Below are 17,833 nucleotides of genomic sequence, written 5' to 3'. Positions count from 1 at the left end.
GAACATCACTTGCTTTTACGTGAGTAAAACAGTTTTAAGAACTATGTAAACTTAGCTGTCAGTTTACCAAATTGGCAGTGATAAGTACGCTTAGGCTTTACAGTCTCATTAAGTAATATTAATTTACAATGACTTGTGAAAAATTAGATTTTTTTTTTCTTTAGTTTTTGGCTAGGGTCAGGTGTTGGGTGGGTTTTGTTTGTTTGTTTCTTTTTGTTTGGGTTTGTTCCTGTTTGGTTTTGTTTGTTGTTTGGGTTTTTTTGGGGGGTGTTGTTTGGGTTATTGGTTGTTGTTTTTTGGTTTGCTTGTTGGTTTTTTGGGTTTCTTTTTTTTTTTACTTTTCCCAGCATGATTCATGGATTTTTGTTTGAAAAGCACTGAAAGAGAATGTATAGAAAGCAAACAAGCTGGTTTTGTGGGTTTTGTTAATTTTCATCTGGAAGTAGTCTTAAAGTGTCTGTATAAATTAATTTTCTACAAATATGGGAAAAGATTGGCTCGGCCTCTGTGCAGTTGTGCACATTAGTAGGTAAGCATGTTCAAAATAAATGGCACATTTGCATATTAAGCATTTACAATATAGTTTATGTAGCAGGGGGAAGAACTGAAAATAGTGAGAGGGTAAGATAAGGTGGCAAAATAGAACAATACCTATTAAAACAAATAAGCCTTAATTTAAAGTTAGTGATACCCTGCATAGTGTTGTATTTTATTCCAACTCTTGCTTTTCTGTATACTTGTCTGTTACTTCTCATTATTCTTAGTTGCTCACATCCACCAATTTTAATCTATAGCTTTATGTTATGTAATTTCTAATTTTGTGTAAATATTTGATGTAAACTTGTGTCATTTTAGAGCATTATGCTTCCAGTTTTCTTTATATTCTTTCTTCTACATCATTCCATGTGATTTTCAGAGGTCATGAGTGTCTTCATGTTAAAATGCTTTAGTGGGATCACAGGCTGCAGTTACTCTCCTACTGAGTGATTTAGGTAATCTGCATATATATAGGTTTGTTAAATATGAGCTTGTCACACAGGGCCAGTCCTCTGGGATCTTACGTGGTTTTTACTTTTAAAGTAGGATCGTAACTTCTGTCTAACTCACCTTCATTTAGAATATTTGAAACCTTTACATTTTTTGGAGGAAAACAGTCTTATTTCTTTAATTGAGGGGTTTGAGGCTGATCATATATTAAGCAACCAGAGGTTGTAGTGTCCTTATCTCTCTATATATATTCTAGGTTCAGATTTACCTACCTAAAAGTAACAGTTAAATCAGCCAAATAGCTGCACTTCATCAGATACACAATATGGAGACAATGCATCTATGTATACGAGAGAAAGCAAGGGGCTATGCTGTGCCTGTATTGCTTTTATTTTTTATCTGATTTAACAACCTACTTGCAGGTGTTTTTAGTTATTCTGGAAGGGAGGATGACAGGATGAAAGGGAAGTTCAATGACACGTGTTCATGTTTATGTGCCTGTTCTTCTTGGAAGAGCCCAGTTACTCAATAGGGATGGCAGGCTTCAGTTTTGGACTCTCCATGTATTTCTGGTCTGCCTGTGTATGTCATGCCTTTCTGTTGCAGTAAGGTTTTGTGAGTTTGGGGAGTTTTTAGAAGAGTTCAGCCAGTAGCCATAGTTGGAAGAGTGTCACTATGTGTTAATATAGGCCAAGCTTTTCCTCTCAAGTACTTATTCATGTGATACAGTTTGTTTTTCTGGAAGATAAAGATACAATCTGGTTTTAGATTTTTCCATCCTTCCAAAAACAAAAAAACCCTTCCCTTTTAAGAAATATCCTCCAGTTCCTTATTTATTTAATAGGTTCTCAGTTACTCACAGGTTAACTTTTTAAAGTTGCAGCATTTTATAAGTCTGAAATGATTCAACTAATTATATTCTGAATAAACCTCTCACCATGATACATGTTTGTTGGGGAAGGAAGGAATACTGCATGGAATCAGAGTGGTTTTGTTAACGACAAAATGGTTTAGAGGGAGGACAGTACTATTTCTGGGTAGTGAAGCAGGCTAAATATGGTGTTGTACTAGCTTTTTCTTCTTTGCTGCCCTTTGTAGGGAAGGGTAATGTAACAATTCTATGGCTGATAATGAAGCTGAGAACACCTTATTTTTTCCTTTCCTGCAACTAACGTCTAAAGTGCTACACAGAAAACGTACATTGTAGCTGTGTTCTAAGAGAGCTGGGTTGTTCAGGTGTGTTGTTCTTTCGTAATATGGTTTGGATTTGTTTTGTTTTGTTTTTCTTTGATTTCTTTTTGGTTTTTTACCCCCTTGTGTCACTTGCTGACTCTTTATCTCAATTTTCTCTAGTAAGGAAATGGAGAATGTGCTTTGCTCCTGCAATTGTAGAGTAAAAGCTAAATGCACTCTTGGTGCCATCTCTCTGTCTGTTCCCCACTCTGGATCCTGTACAGTGTTGACAGGAATGATGATAAACATTCGCTGTCCCTTGACATGAAGAGGCAATCAAAAACACAGTTTACCATTTTTTATTCTCTGCTGCTTGAATTATGTCCGGCAAGAAGGCAGACTTTGCCAAGCACAAAGTAGTTCTTGAACTATAGTATTTTTAGGCATAAATACGTGGTAGATTCGTTGTTGTGGTTTGTTTTGTTTTTAAGCTGGTGGTCATTTTAAAACATTTTCCTGATCTAAGAAAATGTCATGGAAATGTCTTCTGATACTTGTTATGATTATTTGCTGTTGGAACATCTTGTATCATTGTCCCCTTAACAGGAAAATCACTTCTGTCTCTTTTGAGATGGGCAGAGCCTTATATGTAAATTTAAGATGAATACTTATTGTTTGTCGTTATTATAATAGCAAACAAAGATTACTGTTGCACAATGAGAGGATAGCAGAACTCCCCTACTGCAACCTTGCCTAATTAGGTGAAACTTGATCTAGCCTATCTTGTTCCTGTCACAACTGTGGCCTGCCTTGTTTCTTTAGAACGTCTTATCACTGCTCGTCATTACTGCTTGAATTCATATGCCAGAGACCAAAAATACTCTGTTTAAGTAGTTTTTCACTGTAGTTGTGCACAGAAACTGTTCTTAGTTTTTAGCTCTACACACTTTTTTATATTTGTTGCTGTTTACAACTGTCCACATGAAGAATATTTTAAGGATGGTTCTTCAGAATATTATAAAAACCTCAAAAGAGAAATCTTGGCTGCCACGAAAGACTGGACTTAACTCTAAAAACTGGAAAAAGGACAGAATTAAAAAAAAAAAGGTGGGATTACATCGCTTTTTCTATCTTTGCTGTAAAATGAAGTGGTTTAGATTTTTTTTTTCTTTTTTTTAAACTGAACAGTGTATCCTTACAATGGGTTAGAGTGTGTTTATGTGGAATTTTACTTGAAGATGATAGATTATTGTCTTAATGGTTTCTTGTATATATGAAATGCCTGAAATCTTTACTTTTATCTTACATATGTTGTTGGATTTTTATTTTTTTATTATTTATGGGTTTTGATTCAGCCAAAGTGGGGATCTAAGAGTAGAACAGAACAGCTTTTAATTTTTAAATCTGCCATTTAAAAACTAAAGGTACGCCCTGGAAAGAGTTATTTTCTATTATGTGCAGTTTCCACTGTGATGGAAGGAAAACCCTACAGACTGCCTGTTGAATCCCAAAGGATGTATATTCACTTTCCACTTTTTATGTTTTTGCCAAGCCAGCTAACATGACATCTAAGATTGAATGGTTGGTATTCCCGGAAAGCAATACACTAAACAATCAGGATTTTGTTAATACTTTCCGCTCTGTGGGAGAAAGCTGTGGCAGTCCCTTCTTGTTTTGCTCTGTGGAAAATAAAAGGAAAGAATAATGCTGATTCCAGTTGCAATTTCACATATGGGTGTATGTCTGTAGATCTTATAGAAGTTGCTTTTTGTTTGTAAAATTAAAAAGTGATATTCAGTGCTGCAAATCACCTTTATTAACTGGCAAAAAGCACAATGTAGTAAAAATACTGTGACGGTTACTTGGCTTTGTTTTGTGGTTTAACTTTTTTTGGTGTTTTTTTTTTGTTGTTTTTTTTTGGTTTTTTTTGGTGTTATGTTGAAAAGCTGTAAATGAAAAGACACAAATATCTGTCTCTGTATCCTATAATTTTTTTATGATATTATTTTTAATGCAATAGGTAGCTCAGGCTTTTCTGGAATTCAGTGGATTTTTGGATGACTTTGCTGTAGCTGTTGACAAGGTCGAACACAAGACTGTGGAAACATCAGCACCTCCCTTTCCTTAACCTTGGCCAAAATATTTTCAATAATTTGAGAACACTCAATTCCGTGATACACGCTCTGTGGGATGCTTCTGTTTGTGGATTTTGAAGATTAAGTTCTCTTTCAGGAAAATTAACCCAAACCCTCATGGTTAACCCTGCTCTTTAGCTTTGCCTTGTGTTGTCAGAATGAGCTTTATTTCAAAGTAAATTATAGTATTGCTAATGCAAATATGCAAAAACCTTGAATAGAATTTCACCTTGTATAACCTTCCTATTTTTTTTTTTTTTTTCCTCCTGTCTGGAAGGCTGATATTTTTATGTAATAAAATGATTTCTGAAGCTGAGTCATCTTGGATTAATTTAGTTTTTAACTTATTGCCAGTTCACCTGAGTATACTACAAATTTTACAGTTGTGTTGTTCTTCAGGAACGTCTTCCATAGTGATTTGGAAACTAAAATATTTAATAGTATTTTTTTAACATACGATTCTTAATCAGCTGATGAAATGGGGAGTTTATATTTTAGAACTTTTGTTTCAAGCCTGTCATGTATTTGTACAGTGCTGGCTACTACGGCAAATATGAAAGATTTAAACCTCTGAACATTGGCACTAAGTTCTGTTTGTTATACTGTGCAGTGGGAAGCAGTTGTAGTGCCATAGTGATTCCTCCTTCCTCTTCCCTAGGGGCTGTGGGACCACTCTTGGCCCCGTACTGGGTGGCCTCACTTAAGCTTTCCAAACCATTTGGTTTGGAGGACCCTGGGTTGGAGATGTGACAAATAGTAGAAACATGGGCATCATGTTCTCATGACCACTTGTTCTCATGGGGGACTTCAACCACCCTGACATCTGTTGGAGCAATCCAGGAGGTTCCTCGATTGTGTGGAAGACAACTTCCTTCTGCAAGTAACAGGAGCTGACAAGGAGAGGTGCCATGCTTGACCTCGTGCTGACCAACAGGGAAGGGGTGGTTGGAAATGTGACGCTCCAGGACAGCCTTGGATGCAGTGATCACGAGATGGTTGAATTCGACTTGGGGGTGTTAGTCAATGAGAAAATGAACATGGGCCGGCTTCAGTGTACGCTCGCAGCCCAGAAAGCCAACCGTATCCTGGGCTGCATCAAAAGGAGCGTGACCAGCAGGTCGAAGGAGGTGATCCTGCCCCTCTACTCTGCTCTCGTGAGACCTCACTTGGAGTATTGTGTGCAGTTCTGGTGTCCTCAACATAAAAAGGACATGGAACTGTTGGAACAAGTCCAGAGGAGGGCCACGAGGATGATCAGGGGACTGGAGCACCTCCCGTATGGAGACAGGCTGAGAAAGTTGGGGCTGTTCAGCCTGGAGAAGAGAAGGCTGCATGGAGACCTCATAGCAGCCTTCCAGTATCTGAAGGGGGCCTACAAGGATGCTGGGGATGGACTACTCATCAGGGACTGTAGTGACAGGACAAGGGGTAACGGGTTCAAACTTAAACAAGGGAAGTTTAGATTGGATCTAAGGAAGAAATTCTTTACTGAGAGGGTGGTGAGGCACTGGAATGGGTTGCCCAGGGATGTTGTGAATGCTCCATCCTTGGCAGTGTTCAAGGCCAGGTTGGATGAGGCCTTGGGTGACATGGTTTAGTGTGAGGCATCCCTGCCCATGGCAGGGGGGTTGGAACTTGATGGTCTTGAGGTACTTTCCAACCCTAACTATTCTATGATTCTATGTTTATATTTTATCAAAACAGAGCTGTCAGAAATAATGGACAAATGGACTTCAGTACTATACTTTCAACATAGTTCAGCCTCTTTTTTTTCTACTGCCTCTTCCCCCATACTTACTACTTTTTTAAAAACAAGCAAACTAAGTTTCAGATTTCTGACTATCTTGTAAAATATTAACCAGTGTGTTGGTCAAAACCTGACCTGATATGGACTGAACACTATTACTAGTGTTCCATGCCTTTGCAAATGCAGTGTCTGCTGCATTTTTCTAAAGAATTTGGCAAGAATCTGTTGTTCAAGGAGTTCTCATAATAGGCCTAAACAACTATTAGAATACTTAGTTATGGCAAGGATATCTGCTATTTCTTAACCAGATTATCACTTTCTTTTACTTCTTAATAAGCAGCACAGTAATGTTGTGCCTGCTTTTTACTGTATCTTTCAAGGTACTTTAGATAAATCTCATTGAAATTAGGCAGGCAGCACCAGAAAAGGTTTGTCATTCTAAGATTCACAGATAAAAAATATTCTAAAAGGTAAGAAAGTGTATCTTTAATGAAGCCAATAAGTGTCAGAAAAAAACTAGGACTTCCTGCCTGATGGGACAATCAGTCTTCTGTTCTTGGCTGATAGATAGCAGAGACTCATTTGCTAGCTATTGTTAGAGAATACTAATCAGCAGGGTAAGAATACTTACTTACATGTACTGAATTGTCATGAACCTTGTAAAGGGGTTAGGAAATTCAGCATCAACTGGTAAGTCTTTCAATAAGAGTTTCCAACTTCCACCTTTTAATAACAGTTGTGTATATGATAAAAGCGTACAGTCCACAGTCTTTTAAACAGTGCAACAAAACAAAATTTCAAAGCCTTGCTCTGGAAAGAATAAAAATCTCTCCATTTATAATGTATGTTGCCTAACAGAGAGATGTGCTCAGCAAGAGCTTGTCAATGTACCTGGAATTATCCCTATGTTTAAAAGACTTTTACATGGTAACTCATGTCTTGACAGTCCTTTAGTAGAATTATTTGCATCAAGGAGAACAACAAGATCTCTTGCTGTTTCTCCAGATGTAGCAATTAGGAATCAAGCCAACAGATAATACGATTCAGGGATGTTGAACTCATTCTGTAGCAAGTGCCAAATTACATTTTCCACTAGAAAACATCACAAGAGGCATGTTTTACAGATTTTTTTCTGACTTCAGGCTGTGTTGCTTTAGCTAATGCTGTTAAATATTGCACTTGGACAGATTACCGTTTAAATTAATAGTTTTGTTTGCAGTGCAACCTCTTTTATTCTTTTAACTTTTCCCTTTTCAGCTGTCCCCCTTTTCCCTTCTGTAGCCAAAAGTTTACTGCCTGTCTTTTAAATTAATTCGTCCAAATCTCAGCTTCTGCTTACTTTTAACAGAACCATCTGAATGTAAAAGAAGGCATTCTGATGTTGTGACAAACAACAAATGGCTTCTATAAAGACAATGTCTGGAAAGCTGGCAGTGGTTTAGTGCCATGGATTGACTGTGACTTCTGATATAACAAAGCAGAGTCTAAAATCTGATCTAGGATTATAATGTCTAAATGATCATGTCACTCTTCTGTTGTAGGCAGATGCTAGAAATGTAGCATTTGTTAGGTCAGGTTTTTTTTTAGCCCTGTTCGTATTTTGCTCCTCACAGCTTGTAGAATACCCATTGGAGTCTGTGGGTTGCTTGTATTGTTTACAAAAGTGAACTTGTAGTTGCTATTGTTTTCATTAGGTATTGTTTTCCTAGAGCTCTGGCTGTCTTTCAGTTAACTACTACAATACCTTTCATTTAATAATCTGTGGATCTATCTTGTTTAGTTGAATATATTAAGTATGTGATGATTGCTGCTGTTTCCTTCCTGTAGCAGAAAAGTTGGCTTATTTCTCTGCTGTACCAAAAGCTCTGCTACTGAAAGAGGCTTCAAATTCTCCATTTACAATTGATGCTGTAGCTTTTTATCTTTCAGTAACAAAGAGCAAGAAAGCATCATAAATATCTCTTCAGCAAATGAATATCGAGGAGATGTAGAATTTTTATATAGTCTGAATTCTGTTGAACACCTGCTGTCACATATGAAAGCTCACTTACTGGGGAGGGCAGAGGCAACAGTCCTGAAAGTCCTGAGAGGAAATGTTTGTGGTTTTTATCAGTTCCTTAAGCCATTGCATACATGTAGGCCTTATAAAAATGTAGGGAAATACTGTTTAAGGATTCCTTTTAATGCTGTGCCTTTATATTTTTATAATCTGAGTTAAATATTAAAAAAAAAAAAAAAAAGTTATTCCTGTGCTTTAGCAAGAGAAGTAATTTTATGCCTCTCCAATAAATGTTGGTTCAACTATTGTCTGACAAGACTATTACGGTTTTTTTCTCTTGGCTGTGCTTCCTGTACTCAGGTTGTCTTGTGCAGAGCCTGATGAGGGTGATCTCAAGGTGTATCAATTTTATATTTTTTCAGTGATTGCAGACCACCAATTAATGCAACTTGTGTACAAGCTTATGCAAAAAATACTTCTGTGAGATAAGTATAGTTTAAGTATATTTAAGCAACATTAAATTTTCAGATTTGACCAAAATTGCAAATATTATCTAAGACTAATATTAGGTTGTTTGTATTTTAGAGTAACCTTATAAATTCTTAGGTTAATCAACAGTGAAAATTACAGATTTCGTGTTTGTTAGTAGCCCATAGCTGAATGCTATACATTTTTAGTGTCTGAGACTTGTTTCCAATTTTATGAATTCTTTTGCAGGCCATAGGGAGGCAGTTGGCTTCAAATTTGAAAGTGTACTAGGAAACATGCTATTGGTTTCACAAGTCTGCATTTTGGCAGAAAACTTTACTCATTTTTGTATTCTCTGCAAACTCAAGTCTGTGGTTGCATGTCCTTTTTGACTTTTACTAGTAGTCAAAAAACATCACTACGCTCTAAATTTTGGCCTGAACTCAAAGTTTGTACAGCTTGGATGTGAGGAAATGTATTCAGAAACATGGAAATTAAGCACAGTTATTTCTCACCCCATATAAAGGGAAAATATATTACATGAGAGAAATCTCCTGATGAAAAACTCAGTAATCAATAATAAATTGCTCTATGTCTTGATGCTCTTATTTGAAAGAAGACTCTTAAACACATTGCAAGAAATTACTCAACAGATCTATTTTTAAGAATAACAGCTTCATCTGAAGGTAAATAATTGTTGGAACAAAGCATGATGGTGAATAACTTGTTTATTAGAATGTAAATATTTATTTCTAATACAGGAATATGAAATGGTTTGTTATTACTGTTTTTCTGGGGTTTATACATAACATCAGTGATTTATTTGGGTCTTGTTCTGAAATCTCAACAGTATATAAATAAATACCGATGACTTGGGTCAAGAATGTATCTTCACATTGCTTTAATTAAAACAGTTTTGTGGTTATAATTCCATAGTCTGGTTACTTTTTAAAATTTGATTGCTTAAAGCCTCACCTAATTAACTATATAATCTTAAAAAAGGATGGTGTTCATACTGCAGATAAAGTTACAATTCTGCTTTAGTGTTAGATATATGCAACTAGAATTTCTACAGCTGTATCTGATGCAAGATTTATGTAATGGTAGGAATTCCGGGCAAGCAGACTTGTATGAGATAATGGATAATATGTAGCTTTTTCTCTGGCCATTCTACATGATGCAGAGTTGTGCATATTAGTAGCCTTGTTACCAAAGGGTTGATTTTTCACTACTTCACATTTTGCCTGCATCTCATTTTGCAATTTTTCTAGTAACTGAAAATCAGTCTTAACTGAAGTTCGTATTTGTTTGATGAGACTTTGACATTTTATTAAGATACGGTTTTGGACATCTTGGTTACCCCTCTATTGCAGTAGCATTTTAGATACAGCAAGTTTTTGGGACTCTCAAGTCAGCAAAATCAAGGATGAAAGTTATTAAAACTTCTTGAGAGATGTTAAAGTCTCTACTCTGCAAGAGAGACTTAGATTGAAGATGTCTTTTCTTTGCTCACTGTTCTCGTCTTGGAGTTGTAGGCACCACTAAGTTCTGTGAAATGTCAAAGCAGAAGATAGAATTCCAAAATATCCACTCAATATTAAGGAGAAATGCACGGTGAGAAGATAATGCCTTCCAATTCCTGTGAAACAGAAGGAATGAAGTTGGCATTTCTGTCAGAAATATGGTTTGTACTTTAAGTTCACTGTGTGCTAGCCTTTTTAATAATAAACATTTAATGTATTTGAAAAGTCTGATCACTGCTGGAAGAGGCCTTTTTATAGTTTCTTACTATAAAATATCTGAAAACATTCTTTACACAATGACATTTCTAGGTTGGTTGAAGAAAAACAACAACCCACAACCAAAAAAATTCAAGGGCAAATCTAAGAGGACTAAACAGCAGTGTGTGAATTTAGCCATGTTAAACACTCAGTATATTCTTAACTAATAATCATGTGCTTGATAATTCTTGAATTGGCAAAAGTTATTGATACAAGAAGATCTATTATGCACTGTATCTTTAGTATCAGGTAGGCATTCCTGTATGTAGATTTGGGTAACAAGAGCAATGGCTAGCACAAAGGGAAAAATTAATGGTTTTAATTTTCTCAGGATATGGTTGGTTGGGGGTTTTTTTTCCATTTTTGTTCACTACTTAAATGATCTTCTAATCTTTCATAGATACGATTTTTCGAAATTACTGTTGTGGACATGAAACAGGTTACATGAAGGAAGAGTAATGATCATCTGATCCACTGCTGCCAGGAACGCTGGTTTTGAGTGGAAGTGTGTGTTAAGAACCAGTTACATGTAAAGTAAAAAGCCAGCTGAGTAATTTCCCATCTTCATCACCAGAAGTCGCTACTTCTCTTTTTCTCATTGAATATATGACTATAAGAAAATAATCTTGGGCTTGTTGTAAATTCTAATCTTTCAGCATGTGCTGAAATAGTATTTGTCTGATTGCTTTCTGGTGGGCTAAATAATTCACTTTCCTGCAAGCAGGATTTCAGGAGATACATATTTATATGGACTGTGTTATTGTATTTGCAATATATGTTGTATCAGCTGTCTGAGTTAGTAAATTAACTTGGGCCTAAGGCAGTGGAAGTGTGGGTGTACAATTTATTCTTATTCAAGCACCAGTGTTTCAGGTCTTGGTAGCATAAGTTAGTAGTTGAGTAAGATGTATTTCTTGTCTCCATGAAAACTGTTGTTAAAGAGGATCTAATTAAATGTATACCTGTTCTTTTTAATTGAGGATACTAGCTGAAGATCAAAAGGTTTACTTCTTTACTAAGACTGTAGAAAAATAGTGAGGAAAGAACTTCAGTGGTTGGAGTTTTAACTTTTTAGGCTATTTCTTATTAAGAAACAATGTGCTGCATCAGCTGCCATCTGGTTTTGTGGTGCTGGTTTAGTTTTTATTCCAATCACAAGTACTTGCATTGTACTAAAAGAGTGCAAATGAAATTGCAAAACTCAAGTAGGGAAGACAAGTTGGTTTTTAGGACAGCCTGACCAAATTCGTCTAGAACAAAGGACATCAGACTCATTTTAAGGATTATTTGTTTATATATTATAGTGTGTAAAGCATTGAGTTGTGGCCTTTTGGGATATCTGCTGTGGTAGACAAGATAGGATGTGTCTCTGTTGCGCAACTCTTGGAACCTTGGTTTGGGAAGAAATAAGAGATGAACTGGACAGAGAAGTCTAAGTAGACAAAGCAATATTTATGAGCCTGATTGGCAGCACTTCTCAGCATATTGACAGCTTACTTGTATTCAATGTGTTTTGTAGCCTGAAAAGCAAACGAGGGTCTTCAAGGAAAATAACAGGTTGCTTTGCAAGTGCAATATAGGGCATGATGAACAACACAGAAGAAAGCATAAAACCACCTGTTTAGCATGAGGAGGGAGGAAACTGGTGTAAAGGGCTGATTCAGCATAAATTTCTTGATATGGTTTAGAAAAGTTATAGGGAAGAAGATTCCACTTCACAATGGGGAAGTGAAGAGCAGTAAATTATGCTTATCAGGACTGACACAGAAAGGCAATGTTGTCAAAGCCGTAGGTATGAAGAATGATTATTTGCTGTTACAAGCATCATGAGTAAAAAAGGCACACCAGTGAGAAGGTGGGAAACTGATAGGCAAGTTTTCAGACTCTGAGAGCATTAGCTGATAGGAAAAAACCCTATCTATTTTTATATATTGTACAGGAAAACTGGAGATAGGTTTGAGATGTGAGACAGAAAATGCTTGGTGTCAAAGATGTCTTACAACTCGCAGCAATAGGTACCTGTGTGTTGTTATGAATATGAAATCTAGGGAGTCGTTGGAGAAGCGTGGCTAAGGACTGAATGTCACAGCCATATGGAACTTGAACTGATAGGTAGGCATTCACAAGAGTTGACTGAAGATTGTCAACATTTTAGCTTCCTTAGCAAGAGATGAGGGCCAGAAAGATAAAATTGTGTCATCTCTATGGATGACACCTGTTGAAATTTCTGTAGGTGACATTATCTAGCTGTAAAAAGAGATGGTATAATAAGTGAGGATAAAGATCTCATAGATTTATCCCTCTTTTGTACTTCCTCGAGAAACTGCAGGGATGATTGTGTTCTTTAAATAACACAGGAAGTGTGGTTGAAAGAGGAGAACTGGGGCAGGAATGGAGAAAGGGGAGACAACATTCTAAGATGTACTACTGGGCTTCTCAGTCCAAGCATCTCTTGGACAGAGATTTGGGCTCTGCTGATTCTGAGGCTGTCCTAGAAGAGGTTATCTGTAAGCTGAGGAGTGAGATGACAAAGTAGTTTTGAAGGCAGGTTGTGATGTCTGATACAGCTTACCTTGCATGGAAAAGACCTGAACTGTGAAGGGATATACTAGAGTTTGCAAGGAGGTTAAAAAGAAGAGTACAGAAAGATGAGAATTCATAAAAGTTGGAGTAAAGCCATTGGTTTGGTAGCAGGAGCAGTAGAGGATAGTAACAGACAACATCCATGTGTGGGTTGAGGAGGAGGAGGGAAGTCTAAAATTTGGAGCTTGGTGTTCACTGTGAGAAAAATACATGATATAGAAGACCTGAGGTGACTTGCTCATGAATGTCAGATTGATTCTGTTGTGTGACATTGTGTCCAGTTATTAAAAATGTTGAATGATTGAATTGAGAGATTATCAAAGAAATGCTTCAATGGTTACAATCTCATTTGACACAATGGGTTTTATAGTTGATGCTAGTTAGTAATTAAATCCTTTGATTTATTATTTTAAATTACCAGTTCTCCTGTGTCTTAATCTTTGGCTGAGAATGTTTCATAAAGCTGATTTACTTCAGTGGATGTACTATGTATTTCATACCTATGCTTCACTCTTATTCTTCAGTAGCAAATTACCAGGCTCCATCAATGCTTCTTCATATTTTATCTCTATGAAATACCTCTGATTCTTACTCATCCCCACCACAAATACGGACAGCTACTACACTAACTTGAAAATCTAATTATTATTGCAATATATTAATAATGTTCAATATTTTGAGTCTGCTTGTGTATGTTTCAGGACATGCAGCACAGTATTTCAGTTCCTTTGGTATTACTCAGACAACCCAGTAAAAATAAATCCTTACTTAACCAAATTTGCTTGAGGAGTAGTATGCCAATAGCTGGCTACAGCACCTTGCTTCCTCATTAGTGAGATACCTTTCCCTGGGCTGTCTAGTAGATGATATTGTGAGTGACATCCAGCCTTGCAGAAGGCAGTACTTCTGATGCACTCTAAGCTGAGACAATCAATCCGTGTGTTGGAGATACAGCAAATTTTTGCCTGTATCAAAGGAGATTGTTGCCAAGTGTTGCAAAGGGGACTGTTTTGTTTCTATAGTGGTTGAGGTCTGAATTGATGAAGAATTTACAGAAATCTATGGGATAATTCATACCTCCAAGGTTTTTCTTTCACTTTCAGCCTGTCTGCAGATGCAGGTAGATAATCTGGAATACATGAAACAAGTTCTCTGGGCCAGTGTTACCTTTACAGCAATAAAAAAAATCAAAACCGTGTAAAACCACATGATGGTAAGCCATTGTATTTATCCTTTCATGATAAGATAACAAGTCTTTCAGACAAATGATACAAAAGCAGTATGCATCGTATCATGACTTCTGTAAAGCTAGGGTCTCTTGGTATTCTCATAATGTTGGCGAAACTTGGGTTTTATTTTGAGATTACTATCACATGTTATAGGGAAACTACTTATAACACTGGCATTAATAACTGTCAAATTGATGGTGGTCAATTTAACTTAATTTACTTTTTATATGTTCCTTAAATTTAACTGCAGAGGAAAAAGAAAAAAAGGTGAGGGGGAAGGGTTTTCTGTCATCCCTGTGGCTAGGAGAACTAGTGGATTTAAGTAGTGGCAAGGAAAGCTCTGGCTAGACTTTAAGAAAATTCTCATTGCAACAGGAATCCTGGATTTCTGGAGGGGATGGTTCAGGGAAATGGTGGAATTTCCATCATGAAAGGCTTTTCAGAACAGGTCAAACAAGCATCTCTGCAGAATAAGGTAGGTATAGTTGATCCTGCCTGAGGCCAAGAGGCTGCAGCAGATGACCTCTTCTAAAGCCTATTGTTTTATGTTCATATATGACTCTTCTTAAATCTAAGGTCAAATTGTACTACTAGATTCCACATCAGATATTTATTCTGGAGAAGATTCCACAGCCACTGAATATTCAGATTACATCTGAATCACCTATGGGGGAAAAATAACATTGTGAGCCGCTTTATAGTAGGTGGTTACAGGCACTTTTGTTGCTATCTCTGGCTGCATCCTATAGTTCCTTCTATCTCGTACCACAGCTTTTCCTATAGCTTCCTTTAATGCTGCTGTTGGAGAAACTTGGAGGTGAATTTTAGTATACACAAAACCCTGGATGACTGCTTCTTGTGTTGTAGTTACTTTAAAACTTCAAGATACAAACTTGGCAGGCTGAGGGAGAATAGAAGCATGGACTAAAGTAACCTGGAGAACTGACGAGGAGACTGAGAGCTCTTGAAGCCTGGGCTTTCTTGGAATTTGTCCTTGGAATTTGGAATCCTATTGACTGCTCTCACCCAGTATCTAGCTGTTACTAATGCAGATCTGCAGTTTGGTAGATGTATATGTCCTACAGATAAAAGTATTATGAATGTTTTTAAGAATTGCCTATGCAATTGAAGCACAGCTGTGCTTAAGTGGAGAGTGCGCATTTAATGAAAAGCTTTAAAATAACCAGGTTTAATCTTTGTGACTCAACATGTGATGCCACATTTTAGTTACTGGAAAGATCTGACAGAGCTTTCTTTGCAGACAAAATTTTGTCACATTCTGTAGGGACATATATTATTGTGGTATCTTTGTCTTTGTAAACATCACATTATCTCTGTTCCATCTCTTAGTTTACAGAAAAGCATTTTGACTACAGATGGGAAAATAAAGTGCAGAGAATTAAAAGCACCTGTTTAATTTTAAGCAGGTGCTTAGGGTGCAGTGTCTTTTAGAGACTTTAGTGTAATGTAGGAATACTTGTCTTTGAATACAACATTTATCAGTCCTCAACACAGGAAAAAATAAATCATTTTAGCACCATTGTATTAGGACTTTGTTTCTTGGTAGAAAGTTTTTTATCTTTTCCTTTTAACAAGCCCCTCAGCTGTTAACTATACACTTCCAGCATTTGAAGTAAATTACACGAAGGCCTACAGAACAAATAAATGGAGAATACTGCATAAGGCGGTGGACCTTAATAAGGGGAATGTAGCAAATGAACATATTATTAATGATCATATCATAATATGTAGGCACCAGAGGGGTGAGGTGGGTTAAGTTAATGTAAACAGTTTTTGTGTGTTTCCCGTTATGGCAAGTTACACCTGCTAACATGAAGACGGATGGGAGTATCTCTGGGTAGATGTTTGTGCAGACATGCATTTAAGGTGCAACAAGGAACTGGAACAGAAGTTTACAGCAACTCATAGTGCTAGGCTTTTTCCTTTATAGATTTCACCCCACTTTCCTTCTTCCTGTTTTCCTTGATGTCTAGTCGTGGTGAATGTTGTAAAGAGTGGGGGGAGGGGAAGACAAGTTGTTTTCTGTTTTGTGGCCACTTTCCAGCCGGAATGGCTGGGAGCAGTTACTAGAGGAAAAACAGTCTTTTGATGTTGTAACTTTGCGTGAAGAGAGCACAGTTAGTACCACTATGGTGAGGCTGCATCTACATCTGATCAACAGAACAAGCTCAAGGGGTGGGGCCGAAGAAGTACTGATAGAACTGACTTTTTAGAGGTTTTTAGCTCTAGCAAGTATATTAAAAAATACGACTTGACAAAATATAATTTTTTTCCTCACCCTATTTTTCTTTAAAACTCTGAGGCTTGCCATTTAACCAAAGGTTTGCAATTCAACCAAATGTAACTGTATCTTCAGACAAATTGCAAGTGACATCCATCATGCAAAGGGGTTACCACCTTCAGGTTACTTTGCTGAAGTATGAATTTATTTGCAACATTGAAATGCTATAATTCCAAGCATCTAACATAGCCAAAACTTGTTCCTTCTGTCCCGGGCATGTTTTCAGACAGAACTAAACCATTTCAACTGAAGCCTTTAAAAAAAAAACCAACCCAAACAAAAAAAAAACAAACAAACAAAAAAAACCCCAAAAGTAAATTCAATGTGCTGTCAAAAAAATTCAACACAAAGGAGTAAAGCTTTGGCAAAGTTACAAGAAACTGAAAACTACTTTGATGGACTGTGGCAACCAACCATAAGCATACATTAGCATTTACAGGAGGATTATAAATCTTAGCCATAATCTTATTCTTGGCTTTTTTTTTTTTCTTTCTTTGATATTCTGCTACTTTTTTTTTCTTTCAGATGATATTAACTGTGTTTCTGAGCAACAATGAACAGATTTTGACTGAAGTTCCAATTACACCAGAAACAACCTGTCGTGATATAGTAGAGTTCTGCAAAGAGCCTGGAGAAGGAAGCTGCCATCTGGCTGAAGTGTGGCGTGGAAATGGTAAGTAAAATGTTCAGTGGAAATTGATTTAAATATATGTACCAATTATAAAAAAGGTAAGACTAACTTTTCAACTTCTGTGTCATGAACAGCAGATGTTCTGCAGACAGAATTGTGCCAGAATTGGACATAATATCTCCAGTTTCTTTGTGAACATTTTGTCTCGTATATTTGATAACTTTCCTTGGGGCAGGTAGTAGTGCCCATATCCCGTGTGTGTTACAGAATAATGGGATGAGCAGTTCTTTTCAGGAGTGCATCAAAACAGCCCTATTATATATTCTGTTCCTAGATGGGTTCTTGCGATTGCATATGTAGTACAACCTCCAGGTTATAGTATATCAGTATATGGATGGGAGTAGAATCGGTGGATGGCTGAGGATAACATTTAGGCAGGTTCTTATCACTTAAGTTACTAAGGTCACCCCTGCTTAAGCTGTTTGTAATCTTTTTTTATATGAAGACTGAGGAGGTCATAACTTGATATTGAATTCTTAAATTTTACATAGAGGGGTTTTATTTTGGTCAGGGTTTTTTTTGTCAGACAGACAAAATGGGCATTATTCATATGCCTTTGGAGCTTTTAAGTATTAGCAATCTAGAATATTTTCCTCCTGGGGAAACTATTCTTCTTTTCTAAACTGTTTTAAGACTTTCTAAAGGGAGAGGATTCCTCAAGAAGCTATTTCCTAACTGGATGGGAACTCAAATATCCCTAATATTTCCAGTCACTTCTCTGTGAAAGTGTACATGTGT

The 17,833-nt window shown here is 36.7% G+C and overlaps 1 protein-coding gene across 3 annotated transcripts in view; it reads left to right on the top strand.

The window, feature by feature from the left end:
• PPP1R13B (protein phosphatase 1 regulatory subunit 13B) overlaps positions 1-17,833 on the top strand; it is a gene marked incomplete at its 5' end in the record, with an annotated part of 70,686 nt that overhangs the window by 10,958 nt on the left and 41,895 nt on the right. For 2 of the 3 annotated variants that reach the window (XM_080617874.1, XM_080617873.1), the window contains one exon: positions 16,930-17,077. In XM_080617874.1, coding sequence (XP_080474000.1) covers positions 16,930-17,077 — 148 coding nt within the window. Of the gene's footprint in view, positions 1-3,141; positions 3,268-16,929; positions 17,078-17,833 lie in introns of those variants that run through there. The other variant, XM_080617875.1, reaches the window with a different exon arrangement.

Source organism: Psittacula echo (assembly GCF_963264785.1).
Source record: "Psittacula echo genome assembly, chromosome: 5".
NCBI classification, from domain to species: Eukaryota; Metazoa; Chordata; class Aves; order Psittaciformes; family Psittacidae; genus Psittacula; species Psittacula echo.
This window is presented reverse-complemented; position numbering and strand designations above follow the sequence as displayed.